General features: G+C 43.3%; 1 protein-coding gene across 1 annotated transcript in view; it reads right to left on the reverse strand.

The window, feature by feature from the left end:
* LOC309835743 (ATP-binding cassette sub-family C member 4-like) overlaps nt 1-16,763 on the reverse strand; it is a gene marked incomplete at its 5' end in the record, with an annotated part of 121,253 nt that overhangs the window by 49,652 nt on the left and 54,838 nt on the right. The window contains 5 exon segments of the mRNA XM_082675358.1: nt 386-541; nt 7,312-7,503; nt 8,594-8,694; nt 10,430-10,549; nt 15,009-15,159. Coding sequence (XP_082531484.1) covers nt 386-541; nt 7,312-7,503; nt 8,594-8,694; nt 10,430-10,549; nt 15,009-15,159 — 720 coding nt within the window.

Consider the following 16,763-nt stretch of genomic DNA (forward strand, 5'->3'; position numbering starts at 1 on the left):
CCTACAGCAAAATTCCATCTTTAAGACACTTAAAATTCGTGTTTTTCTATAGGAACCTCTCCAGTGCTACACTAATCATTTATCATTTTGTTCTCAGTATTCTGTGGTTATCAGTGGATAAAACTGTGGCACCTGAGGAAGTGTGAGTCCAGAAATTTGTCTGGGTCAGTTATTAAATCACATGCACACAAAATAAATGAAAGAACAAACAAACCCTGGTATCTGAGGAAAGTATCTGCTGAAAACACCTGCTGCTAAAAATATGCTCTATTGGGGGAAAACGGATCAACACTTTCATGCAATTTGAAAAAACTAATCAACTTAAAAGCAGCTAAACTTAGGTGCCTTATAAAAAGAACATGTGAGAATGTTCTGATGTGCATACCTGAGGTACACCTGACATTGTCTTCTTTAAATGGTGAAATCCAATTATGGTTGTCAAGATCCCGTAGACGGAAATTTCACCTTCAGGTTCTGACAGTCTAAAAAGGGCAGCGATGAGGGAACTTTTTCCAGCTCCCGTTCTTCCCACAATGCCAACCTGTAAAGAGATCCATCGGGATTAAGAATTCACAATATGCAACAAACCTAGGAGAAACCCTGGCTGTTGAAGATGAATTTTTAACGTTCTACATAAAGAGTAGTCTGTAAGTTTCTCAACCATGGCACTGTTGACATTACGGGCTAGATAATTCATTGTTGGGGGGTCAGGGGCCTGTCCTGTGTATTACCGTAGGATGTTTAGCAGTAGCCAGGGACTCTACCCACTAGATACCAGAAGTACCTCCCACATTTTGGCAACCAAAAATATCAGATATTGACAAATGTCCCCTGGTTGAGACCCCCTGGTCCCAAAAAGAGTTAAAAATAACAGAATCAATCTACTGGCAGTGAAAAGCTAGCAGTCTCTGGTATGGACATATACACACTACCAAACGTAAAACAGCTAGTGGGAAGCAGCCGCATAGCACAGGGAGATCAGCTCGGTGCTTTGTGACCACCTAGAGGGGTGGGATTGGGAGGGAGGGAGATGCAAGAGATATGGGGACAGGGTCTTCCCTGGTGGCGCAGTGGTTGAGAGTCCGCCTGCCAATGCAGGGGACGCGGGTTCGTGGAAGATCCCACATGCCACGGAGCGGCTGGGCCCGTGAGCCATGGCCGCTGAGCCTGCGCGTCCAGAGCCTGTACTCCGCACAACAGTAAGAGGCCCGCGCACCGCAAAAAAACAAACAAAAAAAACAAAACAAGAGATATGGGGACATATGTATATGTATAGCTGATTCACTTCGTTATAAAGCAGAAACTGACACAGCACTGTAAAGCAATTATACTCTAATAACGATGTTAAAAAAAATATATATATATATATATAAAACTTAAAAAAAAAAAAAAAAGCTAGCAGTCTCCTAAGTCAGCAGTCCACACCCTTTTTGGCACCAGGGACTGGTTTCGTGGAAGACAATTTCTCCACGGACAGGCGGGGCTGGAGGTGTGGGGATGGTTCAGGCGGTAGTCCGAGGGAGCGATGGGGAACGATGCGGAGCGGCAGATGAAGCTTCACTTGCTCGCCCGCTGCTCACCTCCTGCTGTGCAGCCCAGCTCCCCACAGGCTGCGACTGGTACCAGTCTGCGGCCTGGGGGTTGCAGACCCCACCCTAAGTGGCCCATAAGAAGTTCACTTTTAAATTAGCTTTATTCCTACTCTCTAGGCATTTTGACCTTGAGAATCATGTGGGTAATTTTACAGAGATGTCAACAAGTCAAGTAAGAAGTGTTATACATAAACAAGTACTCATTTTCTCAGGGATCTACTATTTAAGAGGAATTATTCTTTGGTAGAGAAACTAAATCACTTCCTGATGTTAAATATCGTAATTATACCCTATCTTGAAAGGAAACATCTTAAAATTATAAGATGCAGGTCTCAGTGTCGTAAAAGACAGTATCCAGCAGACAAAATACACATAATGAGATCAACAACACAAACAACATTTGCTACTTATATGGGACCTTTCATCTGAGCAGTTCAAAAGTCATTTTATAAACAACTTAATACTTACAATTGCTCCTTGGAAAGACACATGCAAGTTTCAGTCTAGTTATTAAAGCCAAAGTAGAGAGAAATTAAGTGCATTAAGAATAAGATTAAGGAATCAATATAATGCAGGTAAAATGCTGGTCGGGAATAAAACTATACTGTAAAAACCGGCTTTTAACTGTGTGCATCCAAACATGTACTATACAGAAACCGGCCTTTTTTATCAATAAGCTTGCCCAACTCCGTGGTGGGAGCTTCCCAAGAGATGATTTCATTTCTATTCAGAAATTTGGAATTGATGTGGGGTGTAAGACATGTTTTCAATCATTTGTAAATTTATTCAGCAAATTTTTAAAACTCACGGCTTTAAACAGAGAAGAACTAAGTCTTTCTGAGCATGTCATCAGAATGCTGGGAACTTTTCATATTTTCTCATTTGAATGCCTCCAAAGTTTCGAATCTTTGTCTGTAAAATCAATCGTAGCATTTCAAAAAAGAACTTATCTCAATAGAGATTAAATGTAAGAAAAGTGAGTTTAGCTAGTTTTATTATTTTGTAGCCATTTTATACCTTATGTTAAACCCTAATATATGTAATATAGATGGGCCATTCTCTGCATACAGGCAGGCCCTAGTGCATGTATATAGATATGACTCATGTGTTCTGGGTACAGGCAGACCTTGAACATATGGTGGATTTGGTTCCAGATGACCACAAAAATGTGAATATCTCCAAATAAAGCAAGTCATAAGAATTTTTTTGTTTCTCTGTACATATAAAAGTTATGCTTACACTATACTGTAGCCTACTAAGTGTACAATAGCATTATATCTGAAAAACAATGTACATACCTTAATTTTCAAATACTTTATTGCTAAAAAAACATGCTAACCATCATCTGAGACTTCACTGGGTTGTAGTAACATTAAAGAATGCTGACCACAGATCACCATAACAGATACAATAATATTGAAAAGATCTGGACTATTGCAAGAATTACCAAAATGTGAAACAGAGACAGGGAGTGAACAAAGGCTGTAAGAAAAATGGGGCCAATGGACTGGCTTGATGCAGGGTTGCCACAAATGTTCAATTTGTAAAAAATGCATGATCTGTGAAGCACAATAAAACCAGGTATGCCTGTATTTCTGGGTGTTCTCAGATGTAAACCAACGCACATCAGGACACAGGCGAGAACTGTGTCTGTGAGAATGTGCATATGTTCCCATACTATAAGCTCTACTGAAACTGATCATCTGTGCAAACTGGAACATCTGTAGACTCCTGGTAAACGGCGGAGATATGCAGGGGCACCGAGGGCTGCTCACACCGTGAGCACCTAAGAAAAAGGCAACTCAGAGAAGATCTGCTCTGGCTATTCCTACCATTCAGTTATCAAAATCCACTCTGGAAGTCTTTCCCAGGACACCAATGGGTTTTTCCAATTGCCCGTGGAGAGTGTCACCAGTATCAGTAAGTTTACATTCCTAACACCAAAAACACTTGGAGACAGTCTTATTTCAGTGCTTTGTGACATACCCATTCTATTTTCTCAAACAGGCCAGGGTTGGCCTCTGACTAACACACCAACTTGTTAGACATTTGCCCCTGGATCTCTCTTCATACGTCAAACTCAACATGATCAACACCCAATGCCCCACACAAAACAGCTGCTTCCTCTGACTTCCCCACTCTACTCTCATTACTTCTTTCTCAGGCTCATGGGCTCACAATGTCCACCTTACTTCCAGCTTTCCCTGAGTCCAGCATGGTGCCAAGCCCTGCAGATTCAACTACTGCAATGTTTCATGACTCGATCCCTCACTGAGTCTCTCTCCTTTGAAACTCTTTCCTTGATCATAATCAGTGCAAATGAATTTGAAAAGTAAATTCTAGCTATACCCCAGCACTCTGATTAAAAACCATTCTTAAGATGTTGATGTTTTTACCTTCTAGACTTGTATGTTGATATGTTCTTGAAGATACAAGCTCATATACTTAAACAGAATGGGATTAACATGAACATACTGTTGTAATCTGCTTTCATTCAGTATTTCATAAAAGTATTTATTTTAATGGCTACATAATATTACAGTATATGTGATCATTTATTTAACAAACCCCCAATTTCCGGATAGGTAGATGGTCTCCAATATTTTGCTATTATAAATAACTCTGTTAAATATCGTTGAAGCTAAATCTTTGCAAACAACCTTCATTATTTCCTTAAGAGAAATTCTTAGGTGTGCAACTGGTAAGAAACAGGTATGAACATTTTCAGAGGAAGCTGTTAAGTAGCGCCAACCTACCCTCCAGAAATATGATAATATTTTGTTTTCCTTTTTTTTTTTAATTTTCGCGTGCTGCATGGCTTGGGGGATCTTAGCTAACCATACAGGGATTGAAGCCGGGCCCACGGCAGTGGAAGTGCTGGGTCTTAACCCCTGGGCTGCCAGGGAATTCCGGATACCATTTTCTACTCCCACTCGTAAACTAGGCGCACATTCGCAAACCCAGGTGTTATAACTTTGTTTTACTTGACATCAGTTTGATTCCAAAAAGTGGAATCACTTTCCCTGACGTCTTGCTGGAGGCCCAGCAGCTACTGGCTCCCTGCCTTCCGCATCTGCCCACCCTGGTCCACGTGCACCCACTTCTCAGATTAAACTCCCGAAGGTGGCTCTGTGCCCGTCACTCCACCCTGGGAAGTCTGCTACAAAACTGTCCCCGCTAACCTCTCCATCCTCCACCTCCACGAGGCAGCTTCCCTGGGGTTACTAGGTAGTCGTGACGGCTGAACGTGAAAATGTGTGCTATACACCTGGCAGTTCTTTTCCCTGAATGCTCTGCAGGTGCCTGGTTCTTCATTCACTGAATCAGGGCATCGTGCCTTTGCTCATGCTGGTCCCACCTTCCGGAATGCCTTCCACATGCATTTCCACCTGCTGAAACCCTAACCATATATCACTAAGTCTGCCTCACCGGCCTAATTCCTCAGAAATGCTCTCCCCGACCCCTCCTGTGGACTCCTCTCAACCCTAATAGACGTGATACCATCTTGTTCTAAAGTTCCATAAAAATGATGACCTCCTTCTATCTTACAAAGCTAATATGGCCTTTTTCTTATTTTTTCAACTGGACTGTATGTGTTGACAGCAGGATCTGTATTGGATTTGCCTTTGTGTTACCTGTGGTGTCCTGAGACAAAGAGGCATTATGTAGGGAGCTGAGATTTTTAACTCAAGCTGGAGAAATTTATGGAAAATTGATTACCATATTATTTAGGTATACAATAAGTTGGGCAGAGAAAAGACATGACAGATGGATCCTGCCACCATACATACAATTGCAAATGGCCAACCTCACATTTTCATGGGGCAGACAATTGATACAGTATAAGTGGTTACGGTCATTTACACACTATGAAAATGACAACAATCTTTGTCCAGGAATTTACTCTATGCTAGTCTCCATGCTGGTGCTTTAAGTGCCTTATCTTTTTTTTTTTTTTTTTTTTTTTTTTTTTTTTTTTTTGCTGTACGTGGGCCTCTCACTGTTGTGGCCTCTCCCGTTGTGGAGCACAGGCTCCGGACACACAGGCTCAGCAGCCATGGCTCACAGGCCCAGCCACTCCGCAGCACGTGGGATCTTCCTGGACCGGGGCACGAACCCGTGTCCCTTGCATCGGCAGGCAGACTCTCAACCACTGCGCAGTGCCTTATCTTGTTTAAGTTGTTCAACAACCCTAGAGGTTAGGTCCTATCACTTCCATTTTGCAAAAGAAAAGACTGAGACTTAGTAAGATTAATTAGTCTGCCTGAAACAACAGAGCCCGTGAGTCACAGGACGGGACTCAAATACACGCATCGGCCTCTTTTCCATTCTGCTGAGGCCTCCTTATCACCTGGATGGCCTGGCAGCTTATTATGCCCCTCTGTGTAGCTAGAAGAGAAAGTGGGGAGAGGTGTAGCTGCAGTTAAAAGAACAGGCCTACCATATACATCCTATGCCAGACAGTTAAAGCAAGACATGGACACAGGTACCTGAGCTCAGAGGGGCTGGCTGTCGGCAGGAAGAACTGGCACCCACAGCTGCGCTGGCAGAGAAACCTGCAGCGAAGTGGGCACCTAGTGCCTGGGAAACAGGCCAAACAGACCTAGTGCCCTGCTTCGGGCAGCAAGAGTAATTTTTGATCCCGTCAGGTAGTGAAAGAGCTGCACATACACTGCTACACTGGGCTGTCTCTGACTCGGAGCCCAGGCAGGGCCGAGCCTGTGGTGAAATACCTATAGTGCCCACAGGAGGCTGGTGTGGGGAAGGCCAGACAGCAGGATGAAAACTGCCTGTGATGAAGACAGACTCCACTGAAAAGATGCAAATAAATGCACTGGAATCACACAGAATTAGATTATAGTGTAAAGGCATGATTTGCAGAATATAAAAGTAAGTAAATTTGTAGGGTAAGTGGCACAGAACTTTCTAGAGCCGCATGCTAAGACACAAGAGGGGTTAGGTGATTCATGAGCTCAACTGCAAACTGTCAAAGGACATTTCTTGGAAATCACAGGTTATCAGTCATCAAAAATTGCCTATGAGGGACTTCCCTGGTGGCGCAGTGGTTAAGAATCCACCTGCCAATGCAGGGGACACGGGTTCAAGCCCTGGTCCAGGAAGATCCCACATGCCGCGGAGCAACTAAGCCCACGTGCCACAACTACTGAGCCTGTGCTCTAGAGCCCACGAGCCACAACTACTGAGCTCGCGTGCCGCAACTACTGAAGCCCACGCACCTAGAGCCCGTGCTCCGCAACAAGAGAAGCCACCGCGATGAGAAGCCCACGCACCGCAATGAAGAGTAGCCCCCGCTCGCCGCAACTAGAGAAAGCCTGCGTGCAGCAACGAAGACCCAATGCAGCCAAAAATAAAAATAAATAAATTTTTTAAAAAATTGCCTATGGGAGAGAAATGACTTTACTGGGAGGTCTTGTTTAAATGTGATTCTGAGTCAAGAAGTCTGGGTGGGCCTGAGATTCTGCATTTCAAAGAAGCTCCAGGGCCCACCAACTACCGTGAGGCAGCTCCCCACACAGGGAAAGAAATGCTGGGATCCCCATTCCATGGTCGGTTTCCAAGAAAGATTCACCTCCAGTGTCACTGATCTAATCTGCATCCAGGAGGAACAAAGAGTCCCCCTGACACACCGACAAGGAACCCAACAGCAGATGCAGTGCTCAATCTTAAGCTGGATTTTAAAGAGGCAAATGGCTTAAACAAACCTTTTCTCTTGAATTAATGACAGGTCCTTCAATACCAGAGGCCCATCCAAGCTGTACCTTAAGTTAATATTTTGAAAGAAAATCTGTCCTTCATGGGGCCAGGCTGGTGGTGGAAGATGAAAGAAGTATTTCCAGGGTGCTTCTTTCTCGAGGTCTGTATATTCAATCACTCTTTCTACTGAAATCATCTGAAACACATATGACATCACATGAGTTAGGAAGGGAAGGTCTTGTTCATGGATGTTCAGAGATTGTACATGAAGCATTCTGCTTTTCTATCTTTACATCCGCGTTTCTACGGCTAAGAATATCTAAGGTCTTAGCAAACACAAAGGACAGAAGTAGGAGTTTGATGAAGCCTTTGATGATTTGCAAACTTGTTTATGGCCATGTAACACTGTCCTTTACAGCTACTTCCTTCAACATTATATTAAAATTCAAGAATTAGAGAAATGTATGCAAAGATTTTATTGATCCACTTTTCACACCTGAATAAAAAGCAAAAGAATTTTGTTAAAGAAAAGAATACTTATGGACGCCAATCAGTAATGTGTTGCCACAGAAGGGCCATCTGTCATAGATGAGCAGACTGGATGGCCATCAAACCTCATTTTAATAATTAATCACTTTCTACTCTATTAGAAGAAAGAAATGGAAAGATTTTGTTTTTATTGTTTCTCTCCCTTTAGGAGAAAAGATGCTAATATTCAAAAGAGACTATAATTTACATATTGACTAAGGCCTTTTAAACAACTTTAATTTGACACCTTTGATAGCTCATTCTGAGACGGGGCTTATCCTACCAGAAAAAAGGGACACCAGCAAATTCAGGTGTTCAACACATACAAGATCAAATGCTAAAATGGGGGACAGAGGAACCTATTAATTAAATAAACAAACCTCAAAATACTGAATTCTTCTTTTACCAAAAATGAGGAATTACCCCTTAAGAAACAAAAATAAACAAACCCCTAAGAAATTAGCTTATATTCTCTCCAGGATTTCAGAACCTCCCTCTTACAGAGACATTTATTATATTTGAAGACAGCTTGCAATGAATATAAAACCTGCTGATACGGCACACGTAAGACTGAGAAAAAGATATATATATATCGTATTTTACATTAACTTTAAACAGATGGAGGAGGATGTAAAAAAATCTTTTACCTATGACGTAAAAATAACAGTTTTACTATTTTACATAAGAATTGCTTTTATGCCATTTAATGGCAAGGAGACTTGAAAAAGCTAAGAACCGTAAGATAAGACAAACATCACCACATTCTCAACTCTGACGCTTCGCCAGACGCACCACTGGGTCATCCCCATGAGCGTGAGGGCGAGAGACAGCGCCAGGCCCACCTTACCAGCATCCAAAGCTGAATGAGGAAGAAGAAGGGGAATAAAGTCAGTCTCATTCTCAACCCCTTGCTCAGCTCCTTCTGTCACTTTACCAAGAAGACCCCTTTACATATTTAAATCATTTCATGCAATGACAGTATTACTCATACTTTTACTATCTGTTGATTGAGACAATAATACAGTGAAAAAAAAAACCCACTATAAATTTAGAAAGAATGTTAGATGCGTTTATTAATCCCAACAGGATTGACATACATTTTACAGTATTATACAGGTGAGGAATAATGTCATTATTCAGACCTTTGTCATTACGGTTTCAAGGATCATTATGTAATTTCACTTACTACGTCCAATGTAGCTGCAGATGAAACCACGAAACACAAGGCAATGGGTTTTAAGAACCACTGCTTTTAAATCTAAATACTACTCTCATTGTCTCTTATTCAATGTTGTTCCTATGGAATAGTTAGGGATGGTGAGTTCATGGCACTCAGGCCAACCTGCTCATCTGGTACCCACACAGCAGGGAGGATACTGTTCTTTCCTACAGGGAATCTTTCTCACCTCAATACCCAAAACCGAGATCTGAGTAGCCCTAAAGCTAAAACCTAAAGTGCTAAGCTGAACAAAAAGCTTAATGGTAAACTTGGTTCTCTCCTCCCAACTATAGGACACTACCTGGAATGTTCAGAAGGTCAGCTTGCTACAGCTGCGAAGACCTCCACCCATTCGAAGAAAGAAAAGAAAAAGATAAAAGGTCTCATCAAGACACAAATGACTTCACATGGACCACACTGTGGAATCACACGCTATAAATGCTATAATACAATTTATTAGAACCAAACAGTGTATATTAGACAAGATGGCAAGAGTCATAATAAAGAACATGGAAAAATGGTCTCGTTGGTACATTTCCTGCAGTGCTGGGCCTCAGTGAGGCTCATCCTCTCACATGTCAACTGTTCCCTTTTCTCCAGTAGCAGAGAGCTCAGCTCACACTGTGTTTCCAGCACCTTCTGCACTTACTGCAGGCCCTGCATAGCGTTTATTCTTACGCGCCAGTACCTAAACGACCATCAGCTAGCGGGATCTGCATGTGGCTTTCAAAATGCCACTTTATCTTCAAAATACAATAAAGATTGGATAACTGAGCCAGGATTTTATAGACTTAGAGAAAATTCTGAAATTTCTACCTAGAAAAAACTTCACTGGTACAAAGAATAATACACATCAAGTGGGCGGCAAATCAGGAAATTATTTTCCTCAGTCACATCTGCTGCCCTTCATGCTGTGAAAAGAGAGTCCGCAAACTACAGCCTGGGGGCCAAAAACAGCCCACCACCTGTTCTGAAAATAAAGTTTTATTGGACCACGGCCACTGGCCATTTGCTGATGTATTATCTTTGTCTGTCTTTGTGCTAAAACAGGAAAGCTGAAAAGTTACAACAGAGATAGTATGGCAGACAAAGCCTAAATTATTACTCTCTGGCTCTTTGCAAAACAAAGTTTGCTGACTCCTGCCCTAAAGGGACAGAAAGCCACAGGTCACAGTGATGGAAGGACAATGCAAGCCAGTGAGGGGAGAAAAGCAGGGGTGTGACAGCGGAAGAGGGAAGTTCAGAGGGGAGGCTGAGAGGAAGGGCTGGGGAGGCGCAGAGAGAGGTGTGGGCCGGCAAGGCCACCTGACAAGGACTCAAGCCTCAGAAGGCAGCACCTCCCATCCTTTGAAATCATGTCCAGAAACTTACAGACCTGAATGCAAATCCTGGTGCGCATCGAACAGTTCCTGAAACTTCTGTTCAGCATTGTTCGCCCGGATGGTCCAGAGTCCCCGGAAGGAAGATGCTAAGTGGGAAAACACTAGGCTCTGTGCTGGCGAAGCAGAGACAGACAAACAACAAAGAAAGTTAGGGAGGCTGGATGCAAGGAAACCAACTGCCTCTCGTGCTCTGTGGTTGCACATCCTGCCAAAGGGCTTCCTGGTGGGCTGCCTGGGAGAAGAGGGATGATGCCCCTTCTGTAGAGGGTCCTCCACATGAAACCTCCAACTCCTGGTCACACCAAGCTTTACTTTTATGACCTGGAAATGAAGATTCTCTCTGAACCTATCTTTTTTTTTTTTTTTTTGCGGTACGCGGGCCTCTTACTGTTGTGGCCTCTCCCGTCGCGGAGCAGAGGTTCTGGACGCGCAGGCTCAGTGGCCACGGCTCACGGGCCCAGCGGCTCCGCGGCATGTGGGATCCTCCCGGACCAGGGCACAAACCTGTGTCCCCCCCATCGGCAGGCAGACTCCCAACCACTGCGCCACCAGGGAAGCCCCTGAGCCTATCTTTGACCAAATTCAAATCACAGCTAGATTTAGATAAAGAAATTCTTTACTAGCTCATTCATCAAGGTCCTCCTCAAACATGCTTCCCTCCAAATTCTTCCCTGATATCCCTCCAGTTGGAAATTGTTCACTAATTTTTTAAAAACTTAATGAAGTCTAGTTGATTTGCAATAATGTGTTAGTTTCAGGTATATAGCATAGTGATTCAGTTTTTTTCTGATTATGTTCCATTATAGGTTATTGCAAGTTATTGCATAGAATTCCCTGTGCTACACAGTAAATCCTTGTTGCTCACCTACTTTATGTATAGTAGTGTGTGTCTGTTAATCCCATACTCCTAATTTGTTCCTCCCTCCCTCCCTGCCTGCTCTGGTAACCGTAAGTTTGTTTTCTATGTCTCTGAGTCTGTTTCTGTGTTGTATATATAGTCATTTGTATTGTTTTTTAGATTCCACATATAAGTGATATCATACAGTATTTAGACTGCCCTTCTCTGACTTACTTTACTAAGAATAATATTCTCTAGGTCCAACCATTTTGCTGCAAAGGGCAATATTTCATTCTTCTTCATGGCTGAGTACTATCCACTAATTTTTGAGGCAGCAGCATTTTTCAATTTAATTCTCTGTGAGAGTGCTCACCACACTGAATTTTGATGAGCTATCTATGTGCTGTCTCCACCTCAGATTAGTAACTTAAGGGCTGGGATAAAATCGGCATATCCCCCAAACTGGAACAGTGCCAGGCACAGGACTGGGGTGAGATACGAAGGTGAAGGGACAGTCTGCTGTCTCCCTGCATCCTGGGACTTCCCCTGAACCTGCATCAAGAGTCTCTTTGCAGGTCACGGAGCCTGGGTATCGCATTGCCCTTTTGCCCATAGGACCCGGGCAGCCAAGGCAGCTCTGAATGGTCTTGACTCCGCTCCATGAACCTGATGGATGTTTTTATAACTGCCTGCTGGATACCTGAGGCTTCTGGAGGTCACTCTGCATGTGACACTCACATCACTCTTTTAGAATCTGACCGTGGCCTTAATGTCCGTTCTCTTTTGAGTGACTTCATGTGGGTCTGGGGCCTGGTGTCACATTCATTTCCTGGCATCTTCTCTAAGAGCACACTGAACACGAGCACCAGGGTCTGGCTCCTGCACATCAAGGAACAGGTGGGCTTCAGGCTGCTGGGCAGGAAGGACCCTTACGATTTTCATTCCCCGCCGTGAACTAGGCTATAACCTGCTGTTGTCAGGGACGGACAGTGTGAGTCTGTGACCTTGGATACGGCTTCAGCATTCAGGCACTGCCAAATGGATAAAGCTGGCTAGAGAAAGGCAACCAAACTTCATCTTGGTTTTACGTACTGCTCCCTGACTGACCACAGCTACGCTCGCTTTTGCAAAAATATGCCCAAAAAACCCCATTATAATCAGCTGCAGATTTGTCATTAAGATGACAAAAGTTAACCTAAGCTTCCAGTGGCAGCTAGGCAGTAGGATCTGAAAATAAACCTCAGGTCGGTGCTTTGTGACCGCCTGGAGGGGTGGGATAGGGAGGGTGGGAGGGAGGGAGATGCAAGAGGGAAGAGATGTGGGAACATATGTATATGTATAACTGATTCACTTTGTTATAAAGCAGAAACTAACACACCATTGTAAAGCAATTATACTCCAATAAAGATGTTAAAATAAATAAATAAATAAATGAAAATAAACCTCAGGACTTTAGTAGTTCTTCAGAGCACAAAAATGAAGCAGGTTTATGTCGTCTGGCCATAGCAATCAGGCGTCCTTCTTTTTGCTAGTGGCTCTAGCAGTGGCCTTAAGACATACTATCATTTACTGTACAGAGAAAACAGCAGTGTTATTATTTATGACACAGACCCACTATCTAGAGAGAAAACATAAACAGTTCTAATGAACTGACCACCACATTTAGTTATCTGGGGGAGTGGAGGAGGGGGTATCCAGATTGAACTTACGGTCTAACACTGTCACAGCCTACTAGGGGTGCCGAAAACACAAATACTCCACAGGAGCTGTGCCCAAGTTTTCAAAACCCCCATAACAAACACTGAAGAATTCCTGTACTGATTCTTTAAAAAAGCCTCAGGAGGTGCCCTCCTCTCCACTTTCATATGGATGGGAGGCGGCCCTTGCCCCAGGCAAACATCTCTGTCAAGCATTCCTTCTGGTACAACTCCTCTTTGAATGTACCAGATCTGCTTTGCAACAAGACTATTGAATGACTCCATTTTGTGAGTGGCCTCAAATCATAAAACACCTGAAGCCTTGCGTACACAGAAGACTGGATGGAGCTCATCACTTCCTCTTCTGCTTCCCCAGGTCCTACCATCCTACCAAGTCACACGGGCAGAACAGCGCACACATCTGGACTCTACTGCTCCACAGTCCATTCAAACACCTCACAAAACCAGACCTCACGGGGCTTTAGCTGGTTCTCTTGATGACTGAACGTTTTTTCTACAGCTTTTATGAAACTGATGCCCACTATCCTTTACGTAAATACTTAGGATAAATGCCTCTTAAGAATTCATTACTTTAGGGGCTTCCCTGGTGGCGCAGTGGTTGGGAATCTGCCTGCTAATGCAGAGGACACGGGTTCGAGCCCTGGTCTGGGAGGATCCCACATGCCGCAGAGCAACTGGGCCCGTGAGCCACAACTACTGAGCCTGAGCGTCTGGAGCCTGTGCTCCGCAACAAGAGAGGCCGCGATAGTGAGAGTCCCGCGCACCATGATGAAGAGTGGCCCCCACTTGCCACAACTAGAGAAAAGTCCTCACACAGAAACAAAGACCCAACACAGCAAAAATAAATAAATTAATTAATGAACTCCTACCCCCAACATCTTCTTTAAAAAAAAAAAAGAATTCATTCTTTAAAAAAACACACAAATACCACAACAAAAAAACTCCTTTGTCTCGATGAATTTAGATGTTTTTCCACTTAGTAGATATGAAGAACCTTGGGATCAGTATGCTTCTCTTGTTGGCTTGGTTTCTAGAAAGTTAAGTTGGTATTAATTTGCAATAACTACCCATGGCTGGGATTTCTGATGTAAACATCTTCCTTCCTTCCTTCTTGGCTATTGTCCTTATACCTTTTTAAAAAATACATAATAATTCTACTTATAATTTTTTGTTTCAATATTAATGAAATATGTTTGTGCATTAATAGCGAGATAAGCTCTGAATTATTTCATCCTCTCTGATTACCTGCAGAATAGAATAATTAATCATAAAATGTGTTTCCCATTATTCTAAAACTAGGAAGTTGAATGGAGTAATAAACTACATGCGTACGGAACGGATTCCCCCTCCTGTGTCCTCCTCAGGGGATTATTTTCAGCAGCCATTTATATGAACAGCATTGGGGAAGGGGGACCACAAACAGGGTGGTACCACACCAAATACTGGTGATGATAACTGCAAACCTGAAAATAACAGCACTTACCTTTTCAAAGCATTTAACAAGTGCAACTTAATTGCCATCTTTGAACATGAGAATGAATGTATCTTTCAAATATATTACTTCTGACATATGTTTCCGGATGTCTCCTTTCCTTTTCCTAATCTTTTCCTTTCCTTGTCACTTCTAGTAACTTTTGGAGAAGAAAAATCCCGTTTCCCTTCTTCATTAGTTCCAGCATGATGAAATATCGTATTTTTAAGAAAAGTATTTATGGAGTAGATGCTCTGTGTGAGGAAGCATGTCATGAACAAGACAGAAACAGTCCCCTGTCCTCACGGTGCTCAATTCGTCCTCCTCGTGCTAAAATGCAAAGCTGCAGCTGACCCGCCACCAGCTCCATTTGCCTTAAGGGCCACATGGACTCACAGTGGCCATAATATCTAATTACCTAATGTTAACTTAGTGAGAAATTCCAGAAGACAGAGTCTGCAGAATTTCAGGGGTCTGGTCCATTACAGCACAAACGGAAGCCAGGCTGAGTTGCCATCCCAACCTGAGAGCCCCGGGGAACTCACCTGCACATTCCAGGCGTTTGACATCTCCTGACGTCTCTGAGAAATATCGCCGAAGAACAAAGAAAATGATGCCAAGGGGAACCAGGGGCATCACAGTCCAAGGAATCACAGCCACCATCACGCCTGCCACACCAGTCACAAGGAGAAATGTCTAAAATAGCAGAAAGAGATACAGAGGCCTCCTTGTCAAGGATTCTTTTCAAAGATAAACTTGGCTGTTTTGTTAGGATTCCTTTCCTTGAAAGCCTTGTTGGAATGGTAGGGAATGCTTTCCCATCCAAAGAAATAAAATTATAAGTGGCCCTCGTATTTATTTATTGCATGTGTCAAACACTGTAAGAACTTTCTAGGTATTAGCTCTTGTGATACACTCAGTAGCCCTGTGAGGCAGGCATTACTATTTTCCACAGATGAGAATATTCAAGACTCAGAGTAGGACTTGAATCCCAAACTATCATGAGTCACTAGGTGCTACCAGAGATGAGCAAGCAGGTACCGCAGATGAGGAATTCAGAAGCTTCGTCTATACATGTAGGGGTAAAGAAGTGGTTAATTACAAATTCAGTGTCCAGAAAAGCAGGAAAAAATTCAAACGTTGACCTCTGGAAGTAGGAATTCCTCTTTCTTTCTTGGTTTTCTGAACATACTTAGCACATACTGAGTGCTGAATGTGTACCGGGCTGTACATTCAACACTTCACGTGTATTTACTTAGTTGATCCTCACAATAGCCCTATCGAGTAATAGTATTATCTCACCTTCCAGAGGGAGACACTGAGGCACAGGGAGAGGAAAAGCAACTTGATCAAGACGGCAAAGCACAAGTCACGGAGCTGGAGAGCCCAGGTTACAGCCATTATGACACATTTAAGCCTGCTCCCAACTTCCTATCATTATGCTAAGTATTTAAAATGTCCATTTCAAAGGCTAATGATTATAACAACAGCAGATGCCCTCTACCAGGTGTTTACTGTATGCAAGGCACTGTGCTAAGAGCTCCATGAACATTCACTTAATCATCATCTCATCCCACGAGGTGATTTTATCTCAGGAAATGATCTTGGCTTAAAAAGACAGCAGACAGAATAGGAACCCAGGGCACTGAAGGATGCTGATTTAAACATCCATCTTTCTCGGGAGAAGTATGATATCATGGCGTACAGCTTCAGGCGACAGGAACGCAATCAGCACTTAGCATCTCCTGCTGTGAAAGCGGGGCAGGGTTGGGGGGACGTGCAGATTCACATAGCGTCAGCCAAGGCCTCTGAATTTTAGTCTCAGATGGATACAAATCCATGGTGACCTGTACAGGTCACAGAGCGCTGGGGAAACACAGCGAAGAACGTGTGAACACTTTTTTGAGGATTCTAAGAGACTGACAACTGAATTTCACAGGCTGGTTTAACAGAAAGAGCGGCATGAATAATTTGCAGGTAGTAATCACATTGGATGGAAATTTTGACCCAAAAGGAGCTGGGCTGGGAAGGTTGAGATGCTTGTCCGAGTGAACACCAGTTGTTCTGTGTCCTCTCAGAGCCAGCACCTGCATGCTGTGCTCTCCAGCGCAGGGCCCTCCCCGCCTTGTCACCCAGGGCAGCTGGCCCCGGCGCATCTCTGAGGGACGGGTTAGCGGGGTAATGCCTGTATCACAGAGATGCAGGTTACCGTTTCACAGCTCTTCCAAATCAGTTTTCTCAGGGGATCCTCACGACCATCTTGTGAATAAGAAAAGTAAGAACTGTCCTCTCCATTTACA

Source organism: Grampus griseus (assembly GCF_964374135.1).
Source record: "Grampus griseus genome assembly, chromosome: 18".
Lineage (NCBI taxonomy): Eukaryota > Metazoa > Chordata > Mammalia > Artiodactyla > Delphinidae > Grampus > Grampus griseus.